Source organism: Mirounga leonina, unplaced genomic scaffold (genome assembly GCF_011800145.1).
Source record: "Mirounga leonina isolate KUSES-001 unplaced genomic scaffold, KU_Mleo_1.0 Mir_92, whole genome shotgun sequence".
Classification (NCBI taxonomy): Eukaryota; Metazoa; Chordata; class Mammalia; order Carnivora; family Phocidae; genus Mirounga; species Mirounga leonina.
The window spans coordinates 14,919,271-14,943,774 of NW_023270852.1; the positions used below are offsets into that span (position 1 = coordinate 14,919,271).

At 37.6% G+C, this 24,504-nt stretch overlaps 1 protein-coding gene across 1 annotated transcript in view; it reads left to right on the forward strand.

Moving 5' to 3' along the window:
- RNF169 (ring finger protein 169) overlaps positions 1 to 24,504 on the forward strand; it is an 82,862-nt gene that overhangs the window by 15,359 nt on the left and 42,999 nt on the right. The window contains exon 3 of the mRNA XM_034995142.1: positions 14,937 to 15,010. Within this exon, the coding sequence (XP_034851033.1) occupies positions 14,937 to 15,010 (74 nt within the window). The remainder of the gene's footprint in view (positions 1 to 14,936; positions 15,011 to 24,504) is intronic.

Consider the following 24,504-nt stretch of genomic DNA (forward strand, 5'->3'; position numbering starts at 1 on the left):
TGCTTGTGAATGCTGATCCAATGCAGGCTGCCTAACTGTGTCTTATTGTTTGGGCCATTTCTGGATTCAACAAGGAAACTTACTGCTTTCACTGTACTCTTATTTAATACCTGCTTTTGCAAATCCTGTGGATCTCTACTCTCTTACTTTGTCTTTTTCCAGTCCATGTGTCTTAGTCAATTTGGACTACTATAACAGAATACCACAGATTGGGGGCTTATAAACAACAGAAATTTGGGTGCCTGGGTGGCTCAGTCAGTTAAGCGTCTGCCTTTGGCTCCGGTCATGATCTCAGGGTCCTGGGATCGAGCCCCGCATCGGGCTCTCTGCTCAGTGGGGAGCCTGCTTCTCCCTCTCCTCCCACTTGTGCTCTCTCTCTCGCTCTCTCTCTCTCAAATAAATAAAATCTTAAAAAAAAAAAAAATAACAGAAATTTGTTTCTCATGTTCCCAGAGGCTGGAAAGTCAAAGATCAAGATGCTTACAGATTTGGTGTCTCACGAGGGCCCACCTCCTAGTTTATAGACTGTCATCTTGCTGTGTTCTCACTTGGTAGAAGGGGCGAGGGAACTCTCTAGGGTCTTTTTCAAAAGGACACGAATCCCATTCATGAAGGCTTTGCTCTCATTACCTACTCACCTTTCCAAGGCCCCATCTCTAAATACCATCACCTTGGGGATTAAGTTTCAATATACAAATTTTGGGGGGATGCAAACATTTAGCACCAGGGGTTGATAACTAGAGTCAGCAGGTCAGATCCAGACTGCTGCTAATTTTTGTAAATAAAGGTTTTTCTTGGAACATAGCTATACTCATTCATACTGTCCATGACTGCTTTTATGCTACAACAGCAGAGTGGACAGTTGTGACAGAGACCTTATGGTCTGCAAAGCCTAAAATATTTTATATCTGGCCATGAGTTTACAGCCTCAGGCTGCTCATTATTCTTTCCAGATCAAGGTACAAATCAGATTAAATCTTTAAGCAAAGGAGCAAGATGCAACTTGAAATTTGAGTATTATCATTAGTCTTTTTTTTTAGCAGTTAATTTAGTAAGTACTTTCGAGTTGCCCCACTAATATGTATATATAAAAAAATCTTTGGTGCCATTTTTTTTTTCATTGAGTTCCTTATACTTTCCTACAATTGTTAAGGAATTTCTATTCCTGGGGGCGCCTGCGTGGCTCAGTCGTTAAGTGTCTGCCTTCGGCTCAGGTCATGATCCCAGGGTCCTGGGATCGAGCCCCGCATCGGGCTCCCTGCTTGGCGGGAAGCCTGCTTCTCATTCTCCCACTCCCCCTGCTTGTGTTCCCTCTCTCGCTGTCTCTCTCTGTCAAAATAAATAAATCTTAAAAAAAATAATAAAAAAAAAAGAAATTTCTATCCCTGAAAAATGTTAAGTAGAATTTTTCTTTCTCTTTATGGGGAAGTTTCTAACATATAACGAATACTAGCTATATAGCCAACACTGTACCAGACAGATTAAACATTAAATCATGTTTAATCGTTCATAATGGTTCATTTGAGGGAGGTATTATTATCCTTTGGGGAATGGGGAAACTGAGAGCTAGAGAAGTTGTAGCGTGGCCAGTGTCACACTGGTAGGTGATAATGTCTAAGTGTTCTCCTCAGCCCAGAATCTTTGTACTTGGGGAAGTTATCAGGCATACTCATGTGGCTGGTAACGTGCTATATTAAAAAAAAAACGAACACTTAACTGAGTGACCGACACAGGTAGGCGTTGCTGATAGAGTCCCCAAAGTAGCCCCTTCCTACTGTATGTGGGGGAGATTCTGCCCAAATTTGGCATTGTTTTCACATAAAAGTAAAGAACACCCTATTCCCCAGCGTACCTATCTGACCTGTACAACTCTTCCAAACAGCCTTTCTGCTCTAGCAAATCATATTTATTCACTGTCCAGCCTCCATACTTCATGCGTTGTTATTCACATGCATTTCTCTTTCTCCCATCTTTTGAGTTACCTAAGTTTTACCAGTTAGTCTCTGCTTCGTCCCATCTTCTTAAAGCCTGCCTCTCCTTCCCAGCCCTGGTTCTCTTCTGGGGTTGGATGGGGGGACACCTATTGATTGCGGTGTTTGCTTGTAAGCTTCATTTAGCAATTGCTTACTTTGTGATATTCCATTTGTCATTGTCTCTGTTGTTATTTAAATCTTTTAAAAAGACTTTTTATAAATTTGTCTTCACTAATAAGCTTGGGGAAGGGGTCTCGTGCCTTATTTTGTGTGTATTTTCTCTTCCCATAGAAACTCCCTTTTTCTTCATTGATCATTCCTGCTTTAATTTCTTAATCTCTGGAAACTTTTTTCCTTATTCGTACTTACTTTTATAGGATAACTTCATATCTAATCACTAATATTTTTTTTCCTTTTGTGACTTCTACAATTATATTGCTGTTCTTTTTCCATTTGTTATTGCCATTTCTATGTTTAATGTTTTTTTTTAAGCAGGCTCTATGTCCAGTATGGGGCTCGAACTTACCACCCCAAGATTGAGAGTCGTATACTCTACCGACTGAGCCAGCTAGGCACCCTTGTTTCTTTTTTTTTTTTTTTTTAATGTTTGAGATTATAAGGCATTCAGTCTGGCAACTTGCATCTCTCATTTAATGTAAATGGTTTCCTATCTTGTTAAAGCAATAGCTCGCATTATTCTAAAAAGTCTTTCTATATAATTTTAATGGCAGAATGATCATACATTATACAGAATGTCCATAATTAGCCTAACCATTCCCTCAAAATTGGACTTTTAGGCTTTTCTCAGTCTTTGTTTTACAATTATGAACAAGGTTGCAATGAAAATCTTTTTTTTTTTTAAAGATTATTTATTTATTTGAAAAAGAGAGAGAAAGCACACGCACGAGGCGGGTGGGTGGGCAGAGAGAGTGGGAGAAACAGACTCCCCACTGAATATGGAGCCCGATGCAGGACCCAATCCCAGGACCCTGAGATCATGACCTGAGCTGAAGTCAGACACTTGGCTGACTGAGCCACCTAGGCGCCCCACAATAAAAATCTTTCTATGTAAAAGTTCTTCTATATTTTAGATTATTTTCTTAGATAGATTTCTGGAAATTAATTATTAGGTCAAAAGTTATAAGCATTTTATATGTTCTTGGTATGTGGGCTATGACACTTTGATTTGGTTAGTTCTTTGCTGAAGGATAGTTTTAAAATACAAGCAGGGTACGTTCATGTAGTAGTAATATGTGCTGTTAATTATTGGTGCTTAAGTAAGCAGCTTTAAAGTTTGGTATTAACATCTTATTAGCTTTTTAACTTTTTCTCTGTGCCCTTCTTCTTCCCAGGTAACCGCTCTTTATATTGCCTGCTCTAAATTGTTACTTGTCTTGGGCAAGGGGGTAAATGAGCAGTTGCATTAGTTTAAGACAGTACTTGGCTGTCATCTGCACTCTTAGAAAGAGTAAACTAAAAAATAGATAAAATAGAAACCACTTTAGTTTGGTTTTAGAACACATTTGTGGTTCACTCCCCATGTCTTCACCTTCCTAATTCTAAATGGTATGCTTAATTTAACATTAAGATTTCTCCTTTCACATATTCCATTTGATAGTGGTTGTGTGGTAGGTAGTATAAGCAGGTAACCTTGAGATTAGTATGGATAATGGTTTCTTATTTCCTGTGTATCTCCATGCTTACATATGTTTTGTTGTAGAGGATGGACTTGGATTCACTGTCTTCCTTTTGCTCTTGTGCATGTCTACCTCTTGCTGTTCTATGCAGTTCTTCTCCTTTTTTTTTTTTTTAAGATTTCATTTTTAGGTAATCTCTACACCCCCAACATGGGGCTTGAGCTTAAAACCTCAAGATCAAGAGTCACATGCTCTATCGACTGAGCCAGCGAGGCACCCCTGTTCCGTGCAGCTCTTAAATGTTTAGTTTTATAATTCTGACATTCTATAATTGTCTCACTCAAGTATGTTTTTCCTTCCCTAGTAAGATTTTAAGTTTCTTTAGGACTTGGACCACACACATTCTACCTTTATTAGTAACTCTTTCTTGATTTTCTCAAAGGAATATTCTCCACTTTTGTCTTCTTCATCACTGCTCATTCCCTCTTTACTAATGGTCTGTGATTTCATGATGAAAAAATTGTCTTCTCCACTTCTCCACTGCTTCTGAAAAATGTAGATCTTGCTTCTGGCTATGGTGGAGCAGATTGTAGTGGACCCAAACTCCTGCTGAGAATAACTAGAAAAGTCTGATTTAAAAAAAAATATTATATGAAGGCATTGTTAAGTTGCCAAGGCAGCCAGGACTTCAGACATTTGTGGTTTCTTGGTTAATGGAGAGTGCAACTTTAAGAGGTGGAAAAGCCAGCAAAGCTTTCTTCATAGGGCTGGGGATACAAACAGTGTAGTTCAGGGCTGCCAGAGCAACAAGAACTTGAGAGGCCAAGATCCCAGAGAGAAGGGAAGGGCATCCCCACTCCCTTCTTCCTCTCTACCTGCTTTTTTTTCTCTTGAGGATTTGTTGATTCTTAAACTGTGCAGGGTAAAAAAACAAACAAAAAAGGCTAAGAACCTTCTCAGAAAGCTTTTGAAAAGCAAAGCACTCTTGTAACAGTTCTTCAGTGGAGAGAAAAGTTCAGGACTTCCTCCAAAGAAGGTGGTCTTGGTAAACACCCAGACTCTCAGTTGAACCCTTGGAGAGCTACAAACCAGGCTAGGCTTTACAAGCGTTAACAAAGATTACAGCCAGCCTTGAATCAGCTCATGTCCTGATTGCATTGTGAGGTGATCTGCCTTCATTCTTTCTGCTTGTGGAGAATATGATGAATCCTCTGTAGGAATATAATATCATCCAGAGTCTCTACAGCTTTTCATACACAATGAATGACATTCTAACAAAAATTACCGGGTAAACCAAGAGACCAGACCAGTAATAAGAACAGACAGTATAGAAAAAGATTTGTGAGGGGCGCCTGGGTGGCTTAGTCGTTAAGCGTCTGCCTTCAGCTCAGGTCATGATCCCAGGGTCCTGGGATTGAGCCCCTCATCAGGCTCCCTGCTTGGCAGGAAGCCTGCTTCTCCCTCTCCCATTCCCCCTGTTTGTGTTCCTTCTCTCGCTGTGTCTCTGTCAAACAAATAAATAAAATCTTAAAAAAAAAAAAAAGATTTGTGGTATCCCAGTCATCTAATAATTTATTCAGTCAGTCTCTAACTGAACAATATTTAGGTTGTTTCCTGTCTTTAGTATTGTGATGATCCACAGTGAACATTTTTGTACGTACATCTTTGTACATGTGTATGATTTATCTTTAAGATAAAGGATACCATTGCTACTCTTGTCTTTATCAAACTCTTTGATCTATGCTAATCTGATACAAAGAAATATTTTGTTTTAAGTTTTTAATATCTTAAAATATGATTGAAATTGAACACATTTTAATAGGTTTGTAAGTCATCTGAATTTATTTTTTCCAAAAGCTGCCTGTTCATGTTATTTGCCTATTGTTTTATAGGATTGTTATGCTTTTTTTTTCTTTTTAAAAAATTATTAAAAATAAAAAATTATTATTAAATAGTAATAAGGCATAGTAGGTAAGAGCACAGATTCTGGAGCCAGATTGCTTGGGTTTAAGTCATAGCTCTTTCACTGATAGCAGTATAGCCTTGGGCAAAGTAAATGCTCTGTGCCTCAGTTTCCTCATCTGTAAAATGGGGATAATAGTACCTTCCCTTTGGGTCATTATGAAGATTAGATAAGTTAATAAATACAAAGTGCTTAGAAATGAGCCTGGCATAATTTAAGTGCTACATAACTGCCAGCCACCGTAATGGTCGTGCGGGTGGTGATGGAGATGGAAATTACCCAAAGAGATTTTTTTCTTTTTTTTTTTTCCTTCCTTTTCTTTCATTTCATTTCATTTCTTTTTTTTAAGTAGGCTCCATGCCCAATGTGGGGCTTGAACTCAGGACCCTGAGATCAAGAGTTGTGTGCTCTACCAACTGAACCAGCCAGGCGCCCCACCCAAAAAGTTTTTTCATTTGCCCAAGGACAAGTAGCTAGAAAGTAGGAGTATTCAGATTAGGATCTATGTCTTGGGACCTGAGTCCAAAGTTCTTATTCATCCTGATGTACTGATAAGATATTGAACCTGGGGGCGGCGGGGGGGGGGGGCGGTGGTATGAAAACTCAAGCACAGTCAGGTACAAGGGATGATTATCTTTGGCTTTGGGAGTTGTTAGGGTTAACATCTTCCCAGTACAGTTGAGTGAGGTTCTCTTTCTAATTTTGTATTGAGTATGCTTTGACAATGATACTTCATTCCTGAGGTTTGGTGCAATTAGAAAAATGCCTGTCTTAGATTTTGTTTTGTTTGTTTGCCTTTACTAATAAGCAGTCACCCTACCCCAGAGAAAATCCTTTTCAGGAAGGACCTTCGAGGAAGTAATGCTGCTCCTACAGGTCACATTATACTGAATGCAATGCTCAGCTTAGGTCACTAGCCACAGGTGGTGTCATTCTTTAAGGCATCATATCCTTAGAGAGTTTCTCTTCCTGTTAAACATAGTAGTAGTTGGATAGGCATTAAGAAAATACTACAACCATTGGATTCATTTACAAATACCAAGATATTTAGCAACTCAGTGACACCTGAAGGAGTTTCCAGCATGTCTTTTCTGAGGTGAAGGAAGAAGGGTGAGTAGTTGTTTCTGTGCTGCCGAAAAACTTGAAAATCCCTATAGGAGGTGGTGGAGGAATTGACTTTGGGACTAACTCCTCTGGACTAAGGAGGGTGGTGGTGTTTTTAGTCTCCCCCATTATCGATATCATTCACCAAATAGATTTGTAACCAAGGATGAACCTACAATGACACATTATAATCACCCAAAGTCTATAGTTTACCTTACGGTTCACTCGTGTTGTATATGCTGTGGGTTTGGGCAAACACATAATGACATATATCCATCACTGTAATATCGTACAGAGTATTTTTATTGCTCTAAGAATCCTCTGAACTCTGCCACCTCATCCCCAACCCCCCTCCCTTCCTGTCAGCCACTGATCTTTTTATTGTTTCCATAATTTTGTCTTTTCTAGAATGTCATATGGTTAGAATCATTCAGTATGTAGCTTTTTTAGGGTGGCTTCTTTGACTAAGTAATATGCATTTAAGTTTCCTCCATGTCATTTCATGTCTTTAATAGCTCATTTCTTTTTTTTTTTTTTTAAAGGTTTTATTTATTTATTTGACAGAGAGAGACACAGCGAGAGAGGGAACACAAGCAGGGGGAGTGGGAGAGGGAGAAGCAGGCTTCCCACTGAGCAGGGAGCCCGATGCGGGGCTCAATCCCAGGACCCTGGGATCATGACCTGAGCCGAAGGCAGACACTTAATGACTGAGCCACCCAGGCGCCCCGCTCATTTCTTTTTAACGCTAAATAATATTCCATTTTCTGGATGTACCACAATTTATCTATTTACCTACTAAAGGATATCTTGGTTTCTTCCAAGTTTTGGCAATTATGAATAAAGCAGATAAAAATATCTTTGTGCAGGGTTTGTATGGACATAGGTTTTCATCTCATTTGGGTAAATATCAAGGCATGCAGGTGCTGGATCATATGGTGAGACTATGTTTAGTTTTTTAAGAAACTGCCAGATACATCTTCCAAAGTGGCTGTACCATTTTGCATTCCCACCAGCAATGAATGAGTTCCTTTTGCTCCACATCCTCCCCAGCATTTGGTGTTGTCAGTATTTTGGATTTTGGCAATTCTAATAGGTACAGAGTGGTATCTTGTTTTAATCTGTAATTCTTTAATGACATGATATGGAGTATCTTTTTATATGCTTCTTTGCCATGTGTATATCTTTGGTGAGGTGTCTGTTAAGGTCTATTGCCCATTTTTAAAAATGAGGTTGTTTTCTTTTGAGTTTTAATAGTTCTTTGTATATTTTATTTTATTTTTTTAACATTTTTTTTTAGTCCATTTGAATCCAATGGTTGTAGTATTTTCTTAATGCCTGTCCAACTACTACTATGTTTAACAGGAAGAGAAACTCTCTAAGGATATGATGCTTAAAGAATGACACCACCTGTGGCTGGTGACCTGAGCATTGCATTCAGTCTAATGTGACCTGTAGGAGCAGCATTACTTCCTCGAAGGTCCTTCCTGAAAAAGATTTTCTCTGGGGTAGGGTGACTGCTTATTAGTAAAGGCAAACAAACAAAACAAAATCTAAGACAGGCATTTTTCTAATTGCACCAAACCTCGAATCTCTACACCCAACATGGGGCTCAAACTCACCACTCTGAGATCAAGAGTTGCATGCTCTACCAATTGAGCCAGACAGTCACCCCTAGTTCTTTATGTATTTTAGATAACAGTCTTAAGTCAGCTATGTCTATTGCAGATATTTTCTCCAGTCTGTGGTTTGCCTTCTCGTTTTTTTGTCTTTTGCTGAGCAGAAATTTTTAATTTTAATGATGTACACAGATCACGTTTTTGATCGTGTATCTAAAAAGTCATCTCCATACCAAAGGTCATCTGGGTTTTTTCCTGTTTCTCTGCTTTAGGAGTAGTATTGCATGTGTTTCAACCATAATTTCATCTTTTGGAGAGGAGGAATCTGACATATGACCCTAGAAAGGCAGAAGAAAATAGAAAAGTCCCACATCAGCATACAACAACTATTTTATTACAAATGATTACTTTTTCAGGCACCTGGGTGGCTCAGTTGGTTAAGCGACTGCCTTCGGCTCAGGTCATGATCCTGGAGTCCCTGGATCGAGTTCCGCATCGGGCTCCCTGCTCGGCAGGGAGCCTGCTTCTCCCTCTAACCCCCCCCCCTCTCATGTGCTCTCTGTCTCTCTCATTCTCTCTGTCTCAGATAAATAAATAAAATCTTTAAAAAAAACCACACAAATGATTATTTTTTCTTCATTAAAAAGCAGGGAACTTGAAAGGTTAATAATGTTTGATAAATAATTTGTACAATTAATAATGTTGATTGTATACATGTTCTCCAGTCAGTTTTAAGAGACATCGTAGAAGACTCTGATTTAAAAAGGGGAGATTTTGGGGGGGCGGTTGGGCAGCTCAGTCGTTAAGTGTCTGCCTTCGGCTCAGGTCATGATCCCAGGGTCCTGGGATTGAGCCCCACATCGGGCTCCCTGCTCCGCAGGAAGCCTGCTTCGCCCTCTCCCACTCCCCCTGCTTGTGTTCCCTCTCTCACTGTGTCTCTCTCTGTCAAATAAATAAAATCTTTAAAAAAAAAGGGGGGGGGAGATTTTGGGGCACCTGGGTGGCTCAGTCAGTTAAGTGGTCTGCCTCTTGATTTCGGCTCAGGTCATGATCTCAGGGTTGTGAGATTGAGCCCTGCATCAGGCTTTGTGCTGGACATGGAGCCTGCTTAAGATTTTCTCTCTCCCTCTCCCTCTGTAGCCCCCACCCCAGCTCACACTCTCTCTCTAAAATAAATAAATAAATAAATAAATAAATAAATAAATAAATAAATAAATAGGGGCGCCTGGGTGGCTCAGATGGTTAAGCGTCTGCCTTCAGCTCAGGTCATGATCCCAGGGTCCTGGGATCGAGCCCCACATTGGGCTTCTGGCTCAGCGAGGAGCCTGCTTCTCCCTCTGCCTCTGCCTCTCTCCCTGCTCATGCTTTCTCTCTCTCTCTGTATCTCTGTGTCTCAAATGAATAAATAAAATCTTTAAAAATAAATAAATAAATAAATAAATAGGGAGATTTTCATTTTTCTAGCCTTTTTCTGTTCCATTTGTCAATAGTCCAAATGGATTGAAACACCATGTTTCATAAAGCTTCAAAGAAATTATTTGATATTATAGCTACTCTATATAAGTTGAAAATCCTAATAGCATTTTTACCCATAATGTTAGACTTTAATAGAGTAGTTCAGAATTTAGAGAAACCTATTGAGGGGTAAATGAAAATGAAATAAAAATATTGTTACTGAATCATTAACTTTAGAAGTTATCTAGTGAGTTGCCTTCGTGTCTCAGGTAGAAACGGAGATCTAAAGATATTTTAATTTTAGTGCATGGTGTGTGTGTGTTAGGAAAGCTTCAAGACCACTCAGTTAGGCTGATTTACTAGGAGTACTAATAGGACACAGCATATAGTTGTATTCATGGCTATGATTTATTATAGTGAAAGGATACAAATCAAAATCAGCAAAGGGAAAAGGCACATGGGACAAAGTTCAGGGGGAAACCAGGTGTAAGCTTTCAGAGTCCTCTTTCAGTTGAGTCACACCAAAAGTGCTTTATTCCCCTAGCAATAAGTTGTGACAACACATGTGAAATGTGCCTCTAGGGAAGCTCATTAGAAGGGGCTTTTATTAGGGGTTGATGATCCCTCTGCCTAGCATGTGCCACAGTTCCAGACTCCCAGCAGGAAAGAAGGTAGTCAGCATAACTGGATTGTTTCTACCAACAGTTTAGGTGCAGTAATCTGTACCTAATCAGATAGGGAGGGTGGGAACTCTCCTGAAATCCAAGTTCCTAGGCACCAGCCAGCCAAGGGCCAACCTTGCTAGTGGGCCTTTTAAGATAGTCAGGCCTGCTATGTTAACTCTTTTCTGCATTCTCCGTGTATGTGTGTGTGTATGTATGTATATATAACACTTAGCATGTAGTGTGCTTTTATTAAATGTTAGCTGTTTTTATTTATTATAGGGATTCTTCATTGATTACTACTCCTTCTATTGTGATCTTCTGCATTCCTAGGAGGTAGGTTGGCCAGTATTTTGATCTTCATTTGATCAATGAGGAGGCCAAGGCAAAGAGAAGCCTTGGCACTTAATTGACAGAGCAGGTATCAGAATCTAATACGTTCTTTTTGAAAGTCCATAGGAAAAAGATGTTTTTTTTTGTTTGTTTGTTTTTTTTTTTTTTGCCTTGTTGACATTTCTGGAGGGCATTAGTAAAATAGGAAATAGGATTAAATATTTAAGTTAATGTCATGTTGGACCAATTCATGTTTTATATTTAGCTATATAATTTTTGAACTTTTGGGCACAATGTCATTTAATGTAGCACAGTTCTGTTGGGGCAAAAAGTGATCTTGACTATTTAGCATTTTGTATTCTTAATGACTTAAACATTATTAATCTTAGTCCAAGATTAAGCTAATCTATATCAGTACTGATATTGCTGAATGTAAATTGGTACCTTTACTCTCAAATTACGTTACATTTACTCTCAAATAAGTCAAGGCATAGTAAGATTTCAGTCACTATGCTGAGTTCCATTTGGCCATATATATGAACTTTGAGATTTCTTAATAGGTATCCCAAAGTGAATTTAACTTTTCATCTAATATACCTATCAAAGCAGTTGGATCATTTATCTTTGTTTCTTGTAAGTTGTACTTGCAAGTAAATCAGACCAAACCACAATTTCTTTATCTCTCCAACACCAGAGGCAATTTTATAATTACTAGATTCTATTGTATGCCACTCTACTGGCTGAAATAGTATATAGTATATTCACTGTCAATACACTCATTTGATGCTCATAATGGCCTGTCATGATAGGTATTAGTCTGATTTTACAGAAGAGGAAGTTAAGACTGACTTATCCAAGGCTCTGGAAACTTCTAAGTTGGGGATCAGGCTTTTAACTTTGTATTATTTACATGATATAATGAAGATGGTAAGCTCTTTGGACATTTTTGTTCTAAATGTTAGCAGGAACCATTTTAGAGAAAGCAAATTATCCAACAGTAATTAAAATTTTCATAGGGGCACCTGGGTAGCTCAATTGGTTAAGCGTCTGACTCTTGGTTTTGGCTCAGGTCATGATTGCATGGGTTGTACAATCAAGGCCCTTGTCGGGCTCCACACTCAGTGGAGAGTTTGCTTGAAGATTCTCTCCCTCTGCCCTGCCCCCCCTCCCCCTCTCTTTCTCTCTCTCAAATACATAAATCTTAAAAAAAATTTTTTTCATAATTTCCACCAGGCCATCACTAAAAGATTTTTGGTCCCTTGTAAATTTATAAGCCTGAATAAGATTATGCTCCTTATGTTGCTCCCCAAATAAAAATATTTAGATTTTTTTTAAGTAGGTAGGAGAAGAGTCTTATACTTTGTATCAGAAGAAACTATGATATTTGCTATTATATGTTGGCCTGAGAAAGGTCTTTCCAAATATACAAAATACGGAAGCCATGAAAAAGGAGTTTGAGTAGTATAACTACCTAAAAATAACCACTATGAGCAAAGTCAAGGCAAATGATAAACTAGGAAAAGTATTGCTAGTCATGTGACATAAGGCTAATTTTCCTTATAGAGAGCTTTAACAAATCAAGAAGAAAATGTTAATATAAGGAATAAAGGAAATGCATAGGCGTTTCATTTCAAAGTAAACGCAAATTACTCAAACATGAAAAGTACTCAATCTCACTCATAAAATATGTATATAAGATACAGAATTTCACCTGTTAGATTGGCAAAACTAAAAAGTTTCAACGCTCATTGTGTTGGAAAAGATACAAGGAGATGACACTCTCTTGCATTGCTGGTGGGACCTAAGTCAGTATAGGCTACAAAAAGGAAGGGCGAGTTGGTATTGTCTACCAAAATTACAAAAGCACATATGCATATATTCTTTGACACAGTAATTCTGATTCCAGCAATTTGCTGGAAATCACTTGCAAAATGATATACATGCAAGATCATCCATGAGAGCATTGTTTGAATAGTCTTTGGAGATTTAAACTCCCCTTGTTATCTGTATTTTGGTCCTCCTTTTTATTCTTAGTATTAGTCTTCTCTCTCTTTTTTTTTCTTAGAGGTTGGTTTATGGTCATTTTATAGTTCTGTCTAAAAGATGGAATCAGCCAGGACTGTTCATTTTAATCAGCAGAAATCTACTCTGGCACATTTAAGCAGAAAAAGAATTTATTGAGAAAGAATATTGGGTAATCCAGAATAATCAGCCGGGTAGCCAGAAAACTTGGCTTAGAAAATAGCAGCTAGGATCCGAGAGCAAAGTCTGTATAAAATGAATTCTTTGAAAGTTCTTCGTGACCTGGTGTATTTTTAATTGTTCCTTGTTTACTTTAAGGAATATATATTCTATTGGGTGCATACATATATATAAATATATTTGGATCAAATCTGTTAATTTTGTTGTTCAGTTTTTCTGCATATTTACTACCTTTTGGTCTGCCTGATCTGTTTTTAATTGTGGTGTGTTAAAATTTCTTGCATTATTTTGGATTTCTTAATACCTCGTTATAATCTTAATTAGTTTTTGCTGTGGTATATGTTCATACAAGTTCGTGATTATTATATCTCCTTTTTGGGTTGCCTTTCTAATCATTATGTAATTTCCCTCTTTATCCCTATTAATGTTTTTGGTTTTGCCATGTACTAGTTTTGTGGCCTTAGGCAAGTCATTATCCTCTCATTTTCCTTATTGTAAAATGGGTATAATACCTACTTTATAAAATTTCTGTGAAGACTTGCTGAGAAAATATATATGAAGTATTTTACACGTGATAGGTTCTCCATAAATGGATTGAAAGTACTTTTTTGCCTTAAGGGTTCTTTTTCCTCTCTCCTCCTTCTCTATTAAAGTATCAGATTTTAAATACTATTTGCCTATAATTGGAAATGTGCTTAAGGGATATGATTAAAATAATCATCAGGACTTTTTTTTATAAGTGAGCGAAGGTGCTAGAATGTTTGCCTCCCACACCAGGAGTCTGACAATTCTCTAGTACTTGTAGGCCTTTAAGTTACTGTTCCCTGCTTTTGCATTAGAGCCCGTTTCTAAGTCTCTTCCACATTTCTCAGGTGTACTAAATAAGAGTCTTTCAGAATAGTTGAGACAACTGAAAAAGGATAAAAGTCAACTTTTTAAGGAGCCTACTTTTCTACAACAAATATTTGTCAACCTCAATGGGATATAGAGTTCTTAGTAAGTCTTAAAATTAATACTATATTTTGATCACTACGTGTACAAAGAAGTATATAGACGTGTCATGTACATTTAAGGAGGCAGAAGTGTGTACTTTCTCCCTCCTTTTTGATCGCATTTAGAACTTGTCTTTTATTCCTATTGTTCATCTGGGTTTTTATCATCTATTTATATTACCAACGTGTGTTGGTTGTGTGCCTTCTGTGGTCCTGAATATCTCGGATTTAAAAATATGTAGAGATAAGGGGAAAAAACAATGTCAGCTGAGAAAACAGCACAGAAGGTTTAAAAATATATGGCATGTATCTATTGTAACTTGATAGGGTTAAGAGATCCAATGCTGGAGAAAGAAGAAATTGTGATGAAGTTGTGATCCATCTTTGGAGAGCCTTGAATGATGGGTTGAAGAGTTTTGACTTCATTCTGTAGGCCAATGAAAACCACAAAGGCTTTAAGGATAAAAAATCAGGTTATATACCGAAAATATTTACAGGTTGTATGCAAGAAAATACTCTGCTGGCAATATTGAAAAAGGAAAATACAGTGTTATGAATAAAACTGTAGCTCATTTAATATGTTACTTGGTAACACTGAACTAAGCTTTAAATAGGATTTTTTCTTAAGGTCCTTTAACATGGGACTTTATCAGTGAGGCTCTTTCAGACCGCTCTTTATAAAATAATCTTCTTTTTTTCATCCTACATTTATTTTCCTCTGTAACACTTTGTACTACCAGTCGTATTATATGGACACACTTGTTTGTTTATTGCCTGTAAGTCTGTAAACTCCATGAGAGCAAGGGCTTTATTTGTTCATTGCTTCTCCCCAGTGCTTAGAACTTTAATAAATATTTGTTAATGAGTGAATGAATATTCAAATTAAGATGACCACAATTTTTTATGTGGTTTATAATGTGGGGACAGCAGTAGGATAGGGTTTTGGGTTCTTTCCTAGAAAGTCCTGTTAAAAAGTGTTTTCTTTTCCCTTTCCTCCAGAGTTTATATTCAGAGCACCAATCAAATTAAGCAAGCCTGGAGAACTTCGTGAGGAATATGAAAGCCTGAGAAAGGTACAGTATAAACATGATCACACCACTCATTTTCTTAAAGTAAATTGAAATGATGACATTAAAGAATACTTGGTGGGAGTTTTTGAAATTTACAATGCAGAGCCTGTCTCCATACTACCTTATACTGTAGCTTTAATAGAGGTAGAGTAAACCTTAACTAAGAACCCCTTTTTAACTGTCCTGTCATAGATGAAACTGTAGCTCACCTGGCCTGTCGTATACCTGCTACAATAACTGGCCACCAAGAGGGGTGTTCTTGGCATTTATTTATTTACTTACTTATTTAAATTTATTAGAGAGAGAGAGCACGCTCCAGTGTAGGGAGAGGCAGAGGGAGAGAATCTCAAGCAGACTCCCTGCTGAGCCCAGAGCCTGCCACAAGGTTTGCGGGGAGGGCTCCATGTGGGGCTCCAGTCCCACAATCCATGAGATCATGACCTGACCTGAGCTGAAACCAAGAGTTGGATTTTTAACCCAGGGACCTACCCAGGTGTCCCTATTCTTGGTATTTAAATCTTGGTTAAAAGCCAACATTTAAGCTCTAATAATAATAGCTTGTATTATTTTTCCTTACCTTGCAAGGTTCCTCTAATTACATGAAACTGGTGTTATCTTTTGTTGCTTTTACTCTGTTATGTACTGCAAATGAACTGTAGCTTAGGACAGTAAGGGGGGGGGAAGTAAAATAATTTTCTAGGTAGAGAACATTTACCACTGGGAAACCTTTTAGCTATGTCCCCATCATCTTATTTTTGATGTTTTCAAGCTTATTGTCTGTGAATCACTTAGAGAATTAATATGTCAAAAAGGCTGGTAATAAGTATGTTACAAGATTTGTTATCATCCTTCCCCAGCCCTTGTCCTACACCACCATACCTTACCCACCTTTGTAAATTATTCTACATGTGTATATTTAGTATTTTATAAAGGTAATCCACTTAATCTGAGTCAGATATCATCATAAAACAGGTGAGACAATAACATTATTGTGGCATTTTACACTGAATGAAAAAATCAGTCTTTAAAAAGGTCATGTTAAAGAGAAAATAGAGAACTTTGTTTAATTACTGTATATTCTTTGACTTTCTCTTTTAAATGAGAGTGTCAAATGTTAACTTGGGTCCTCATGCTCCTTTTATATTGGTATTGTGAGAGGTTTTTTTTGGTTTTTAAATCACTTACAAAGCGTTTTTCTACATAGAAAGAAATTCTTTATAGGGACCACATCAAAAGAACCACAGATTCCTCTTAAATAAAATTCCAGAATCTGCAGATATTTAATTCTGATATACCTTTTTACAAACTTGGAGAATATGGAAATTTTAAAGCTTTCAGCTTCAAGATAAAGAGAAAACAAGGAATTGGAGGTATAAAAAGGAGGTAAAACAGAATGCATAGTAAGAGTAGAGGTTTTTATAAGCTTTGGGAGAGAGAAAGAAACCTTGGGAACTGTGCTTTTACTCCTTTTAGGAGGGAGGGACAGAAAAATGGTCTTAAAAGCATTTTAAATGGCAGAATGATGTTAAGTGAAGTTAGGACAATCTTACCCTATGTAAACTGGATTGGGTTTGAAAAACATTCACCTATGTTATTTGGGTTAAATAAATGACATATATAGCTCCCTCCCCCCAACTCCAAGTACCCAAGTTGCTGGCATCCATCGTACAACCTGGAAAATGGAAATTCAAGTCAGGAAATCAAAAGGCACTATATGGCATATCTATACAGTGGAATAATATTCAGCAGTAAAATAGAATGAATTACTGGTGCATGCTATCACTTGGGTGAACCTCAAAAAGATGCTAAGTGAAAAGAATCAGATACAAGGGACCACATATTGTATGATTACATTTATAGGAAATGTCCAGAATAGGCAAATGTAATGGAGACAGACAGGAGACTAAAGGTTGGTTGAAGTAGGAGGTGGGAATGGGGGTTAACAATAAAAGGGCATGAGCGATTTAATTGCAGTGGTGAAGATTTTTAAACCTGATTTATGGTGTGTTCCACAACTTGGTAAATTTACTAAAAGTCACTGAATTATACATTTGAGGTAGATGAATTATATAACATGTAAAATATGCCTCAATAAACTTGTAGAGAAAAATTAAAAGGCACTAGACATTTGGATGGAGACCTTGATAGAGAAAAGGTGTCTCGTACAGTATGTATTTTCTAAAACAAAACAAAGTAAATATCTATATTACTGGATGAATATTTATGGAAGGAAAATCCTTAAAAGTTTCTATAAGCAGGGCACCTGGGTGCCTTTGGCTCAGGTCATGATCCCAGGGTCCTGGGGTCGAGCCCCACGTCATCCATGCTCTGCTCAGCAGGGAGCCTGCTTCTCCCTCTTCCTCTGCCCCCTCCCCCTTGTTCATGTGCTCTCTCCCTCTCTGTCAAGTAAATGAATAAAATCTTAAAAAAAAGTTTCTAGAAGCAAGGGTTGGTGAGTGGAAATTCTACACAACTCACCATGACTATTTTGATGCATAACACATGCTAGTAATATACTTTTTATATGGTGTATTTTATTTTGTTTAAGAGAGAGTAAAAACTTTTGTAAGGGCTATAAAAAGTTAATAAGAATTTTATTCTTCTAATTTTAGTTCTTTTAAAAGATATTTACTTAGTAATCATAGATCCTCCTACCTGCGGGTAGTGTTACACTTATTAGGTTACTATGAGTTTCTAAATTGTATGATTCTGTGGATTTATATTTCTGAATATGTTTAAAGTTTTCTTCTTGCCATATATCATAGGTAATTTTGTTTTCTTAATAAGAAAAGCAAGGCAGGAATATGTAGAGCAAAATGTGAAAGTTCCTCTTTTCCTTATTTCTCATTCTCTTCACCATAGTTAACTAGTATCGGCAGTTTAGTGTCTATCTTAGGTCCTTTATATACTTACACACACACACACACACACACACATATGCTTTAGTCTTTTTCAGTATAAATGAGATCATTATGTATATTGATTTATACATCAGATATTTTTTGTGTCCCTACTGTGTGCCAGGCATTGAGGATATGGTGTTGAAGAAGACACCGAAGGTCTTTGCCCAGGGAGATTCCATTCTAGTGCAGAAGATAGTAAATAATTAGCAAACAAATACTTACTATATATTAATAAGGTAGGATCAGAAGAGTCACAGGGGAATGGAGAGGAATTCAATTTAAAAAGAGACAGAAAAAGACTGTTTTAGATACAGTAATCAGGAAGGTCTCTCAGAGAAGGCAATGTTTGAGTTGCTACCTGGAAGAAGTAAGGTAGCAAGCCAAATAAAGGTATGAGGAAAGAGGATTCCAGGCAAAGGAGCAGCGAATGCAAAGACCCTGAATAGAAACAAGTTTGGCTTGTTCAAGGAACAGTGTGGCTGGAGCTTGAGTGTGTAAGTCGTGGGTGGAAGGGTGGTATGGGGATTTGGTAGGAGATGAGTTGGGAGAAATAGAAGGGCCATATCAAAGAAGGCCTAGTTGACCTGTTAAGGAACCTAAATTTATTTTAAGTGTGATGGGAAGCCAGTAAGATGATCTGACTCATACTTTTAAAGGTCTCTCTGGTTGTGCTGTAGGGAATAAACAATAATGGGCCTAGGAGTTAGGAATTGTATTTACTGTGAATAGTAGAGACCCAAAAATAACAACCCAAACAAATTAGGAGTTTTATTTTTCTCAAGTAACAAAAACCAGATGTAGGCAGCCTAGGGCTGATACGGCAGCTTCATGACATCAGGAAGTCAGGTTCCTTTTGTCTTTCTGTTTAGACATCTTCAAGTGTGCCTGTTTCCTTGTACTGTGGGATGGCTGATCCTTCTCTAGACTCACATCTAGACAGAAGGTAGGGGGAGAAAGGCACATACCAGCTGAATTGTTTTATTTATTTATTTAAATTTTTAAAAATATTTTATTTTTTTTAAGCTTTTATTTATTTGTCAGAGAGAGAGAGAGACAGCAAGAGAGGGAACACAGGCAGGGGGAGTGGGAGAGGGAGAAGCAGGCTTCCCGCTGAGCAGGGAGCCCAATGTGGGGCTCGATCCCAGGACCCTGGGATCATGACCTGAGCTGAAGGCAGACGAGACGCTCAACCGACTGAGCCACCCAGGCATCCCTGGGTTGTTTTTTTTTTTAATTTTATTTTATTATGTTATGTTAATCACCATACATTACATCATTAGTTTTTGATGTAGTGTTCCATGATTCATTGTTTGCGTATAACACCCAGTGCTCCATTCAATACGTGCCCTCCTTAATATCCATCACCAGGCTAACCCATCCCCCGACCCCCTCCCCTCTAGAACCCTCAGTTTGTTTCTCAGAGTCCATAGTCTCTCATGGTTCGTTTCCCCCACCGATTCCCCCCCCTTCATTTTTCCCTTCCTGCTATCTTCTTCTTCTTCTTCTTCTTCTTCTTCTTTTTTTTTTTTAACATATAATGTATTATTTGTTTCAGAGGTACAGGTCTGTGATTCATCAGTCCCACACAATTCACAGTACTCACAATATCACATACCCTCCCCAATGTCCATCACCCAACTACCCCATCCCTCCCACTCCCCACCACTCCAGCAACCCTCAGTTTCTTTCCTGAGATTAAGAATTCCTCATATCAGTGAGGTCATATGATACATATCTTTCTCTGATTGACTTATTTCTCTTAGCATAATACCCTCTAGTTCCATCCACATCGTTGCAAATGGCAAGATTTCAGGGTTTTTTTAATGGCTGCATAATATTCCATTGTATATATATATATATATATATATATATATATATATATATATATATACCACATCTTCTTTATCCATTCATCTGTCGATGGACATCTTAGCTCTTTCCATAGTTTGGCTATTGTGGACATTGCTGCTATAAACATCAGGATGCACGTACCCCTTTGGGTCTCTACATTTATACATTGTTTTGTTTTGGACCATGGTTTTTGAGGAGGTTATTTAAGGAGGGAATTGAGGAGATGACAACATGATGGACAGTGAAAGCATGGTAGGGTCAATGGATTGAGGTTTTGATGGTGATAGAAAATTGTAAAAGTAGAATCACTAGCATACCAGTCAAACTGGAAAGCTAGGGAGTGGTGGTCTAAATGTGAGAGGCTCAAAAGTGAGACTGGGAGGTAGTTTAGTTACTGGACAGGAGAATGTTTAGAGTATGATCAGGCAGTAGACAACTGAAGTAGGATGGAAGAAAAGACTTATTTAGGAGGAAGTAAAGGAACTGAGAGAGTATACTGATATTGAATTCTTTAGGACTGATCATTGGAGTAGTTGGAGAGAAACATAGGTGCTAAGTTCTTCTATGAATAAGGGGAATTGACAAAGATATAGGTAGGTGTCTACCGCAAAGAGGGGTTGTGGGTGTTACAGTCTGATGGTAAATGCTTCAGAGAAGCTAGAATTTTTGAGGAATAGTATGATCTCTTCTGTAATGTGCTCTTTTTTTTCACTACAATGTGTGGTTTTTTTGTGGGAGGTAAGGCTTTCATATAGATATTCTTTCATCCTGAATGGTATTTCATAGTATGGATGAGGCATAATTCACTTAACTATTCCATTATCATTAGTCATTTAAATTCTTTCAATTTCTCCCAGTTTTAAAGAGATGTTATACTGAATACATGTGAATATATGTGAGCAAATACTTCCTTTAGTTTAGATTCCTAGAATTGAAAGTTCAGGGTCAAATGGTATATACACTTTGTATTTTGGTGGATATTAACAAATTGCCTTTTATTTTTTTAATTAAGATTTTATTTATTTATTTATTTGAGAGAGAGAGAGAGCCAGCACGAGTGGGGGGAGGGGCACAGGGAGAGGGAGAAGCAGACTCCCTGCTAAGCAGGGAGTCTGACATATGGCCCTCCATCCCAGGACCCTAGGAAGCCGATTAACCAACTGAGCTGCCCAGGTGCCCCAACAAATTGCCTTTTAAAAAGACTTTTTCAACTAACGCTCTCACCAACAGTAAAAAAGAGTCCCCTTTCTTTAAATCTTTGCCAAACTTTTATCATTATTTTTAATATTTTGCTAATGTGCTAGATAAAAATGGTATCTCATTGTTTTCATTTACATTTCCCTGATTACTAGCTAGGAGGAGCATCTTATATTTGCTGGTCATTTATATTTTTTCTGTGCATTGCTTGTTCACAATCTTTGAATGTGAAAACCAGTTCTATCTTTAGAGCATTTGTAAACTTGACTACTAATGGCATGCTTTTTTTTTTTCTGTGCTTTTATAGATGTATTATATTGAAAAAAGTTCCTGGCTTCTTTTTTTCCCTGACATTTATGGGGTTTTTAAGTGGAAGGAGAAAATTAGCATGTGCTCAGTCCTCTATCTTGTTACATTGCTTGAGGAAATAATTTTGTTGTATTCATTCTTTAATATGTGTGTGTATGTATATGTATATATGTGTGTGTGTATAGTGTATGTACATATTCTTGTTATATTCTTGTCTACAGTAAATGTTGAAATCAAAAAATAAATTTAGCAGATTATTTCAATATTGATATCTTTGTTTCTATTCTATGTGAGACCATTAGTCATTTTTGTCTTTTGAAATAATTGATTCATCTCTATAAGTTCTATTTATTGGTTGGATTAAGCTTATTATTTACACCATTATTTCTTCTGCTTATATAGTTTGTTAGATGCTTAATTCTGACCACGTGTTTAAATAGTTGCTTTATGTTAGAATTAGGAAACATATAATCCACATGCTCTTGTTTGTCTTCTTTGAATCATTGGACTCTGAAAGGTTGAAAGTAGGGGGAAAAAACAGCCTCTGCTTCTAGACTGCTTATCTCCCTGGTTTCTGTAGTGGGAAAGATGAACTGTTCTCGATAATTCTGTGGGTCACATGAGTGGTTTAGGCTTTCTCTGAGCTGGTTTACTGACCTATCCATTTTCTTTTTTCTCCCTCCCTAGTGGTTCATTTTTGAGGAGTATTTTCTCTCCATTGCTGGTTGAATTATTCAAGTAGTAAGCATGCAGTTCTTAGTCCTTAGCCAGAGCACAGGGTAATCAGATAATGGTCAATGGGTTACTGAAGTGAATAATGTCTCTATGAGGCAGACAATAACTTTTGTGAAGGAATTTTTTAAAGGTGAGTAAACTTTTAGGACGTAATTGTTTTTGAAATTAGATATCTTTAAAGTCTCTTCTGTTGGAGCGCCTGGGTGGCTCAGTTAGTTAAGCGACTGCCTTTTGCTCAGGTCATGATCCCCAGGGTCCTGGGATCGAGTTCTGCATCGGGCTCCCTGCTTAGCGGGGGAGCCAGATTCTTCCTCTGCCTGCTGCTCCCCCTGCTTGTGCTCTCTCGCTCTGATAAATAAATAAAATAAAATAAATAAATAAAATCTTTAACGTCTCTTTTATTATCTTTATGCCATGAACTTAAAATATAATGCACTTTATTAAAATGAGAACATTTCATGGAGCGCCTGGGTGGCTCATTCGATTAAGTGTCTCCCGCTCAGGTCATGATCCCAGGGTCCTGATCAGGCTTCCTGCTCATCGAGGAGCCTGCTTCTCCCTTTGCCCCTCCCCCTGCTCATGCTCTCTGTCTCTCCCTTTCTCTCTCTAGAACATTTCACTTAAATCTGTTTGGCTATTCATTGCATCATGAGCTGAATGTTGAGCTGGCCTTAGGCACCCCCCACCTTTTAAAAAATCTGCTTATTTTAAAAGGAGCTTGTATTTACCTACAAAGTTTAAAATATATTCTGGCACACTTCAGAAGCAGCAGAGTGCTCGTTTAAATTTTTCTTTCCTATTAGATTGTAAAATCTTTCAAGGTGGCTCTGTTTAGTCTCTTTAACTCTCCACTGCATGTAAGATACAGTCATCCCTACTGATCCATGGGGCGTATGGTCCATGACCCCCAGTGGGTGCCCGAAACTGTGGATGGTACCAAACGCTGTATATACTGTGGTTTTTCCTGCACATACATATTTATGATAAAGTTTAATTTATAAATTAGGCACAGTAAGAGATTAACAATGATAACTAATAATAAAATAGAGCAATTATAACAATATACTATAATAAAAGTTCTGTGAATGTGGTCTCTCTCTCTCTCTCTCAAAATATTGTGCTGTACTTACCCTTCTCATGATAACGTAGATGATAAACTACCTACCCGATGAGATGAAGTGAGGTGAGTAGGCACTGACTGTGGTGCAGCGTCAGGCTGCTATTGACCTGATGATGTGTCAGGAGGAGGATCATTTGCTTCCAGACTGTGGTTGACTGAAACTGCCCACAGCGACGTCATGGATGGGAAGGGAGTGGGGGTGGTTTACTGTAGTATCTTGCACGTAGGTATTCATTGAATGCTGATTGAATCGATTAGTCAGTCATCTAGTTTCAAAGCTCCTTCTTTTAAGATAAATGACTCGTGTAGGATTATATAGCTGGCACACAATAGAACTAGATATGTTTTAAGATTTCCAGAGTTCTTTTTGCTACAATATTTGTTATTTTTTTCTTATTCCTCAGAAATGTTATTGTGTAATCTTTGAGGAAATGCCTGCTTTTGGCAGGTGCTGATGTGCCTATTTCTAGAACCAGAAAATAGATACAGTATCTCATAGTACATCTTTAAGGGAAGGTAGGCTGTGTGGTATTAAGAAGGAAAAACTCTCAAAACAATAAATTGTAATTTTGACTGCCTGAGGGAAGAACAGTTAGCCATTGCTGAAAAATCTAAAAATGTTAAACCTGGTTGTTTTCTGCTTTTGCTATTTGCAACTATTCAGACAAGGTCAGGAGCAACTTTATCAAGGAATGACTTTTCAAAGAAAATAACATTTGGCAAAGTCAAAGCCTGATCAAATGTAATTATAATAGCGGGCTATTCAAGTGATTTCTGCAATGTGCTATCTTTCCTTGTCTCTTTGATTTGTGAGAGGAGAGAATCAGTAGTTATAAGATTATTGGATTAGTGTAATAGTTTTTATGGTTTAGAGAATAGTTTAAATAAAGTCATTTTAATGCTACTTGTGAAAGCCAAACTAGAGAATTTTGTAGAGCAGTTGCAACTCTTATTTACAAAAAAAAATATTTTATTTTATAAAAATATCTGATTAGTAAAGATTTTAATAAGTTAAATTTTTTTTCCTGCTTATAAAACAGAATTGTAAAAAGGAAAGACGTTTGGGTAATGAACCTCAGTAATCTTGCCACCTAATAACCACATTTACATGTTTATCATAAATTTAAGCTTAAGTCTTTTCACAAAATAGATTTGGAATCATACTATACAAGCCATTTTTAAAAATATTTTTATTTATTTTTGCGAGAGAGAGAGTGAGAGGGAGAGAGGGAGAGGGGGAGAGGGAGAGCACGAGCAGAGGGAGGGGCAGAGGGAGAAGCAGACTCCCCGCTGAGCAGGAAACCCAATGCAGGACTTGATCTCAGGACACTAGGATCATGACTTGAGCCGGAGGCAGATGCTTAACCGACTGAGCCACCCAG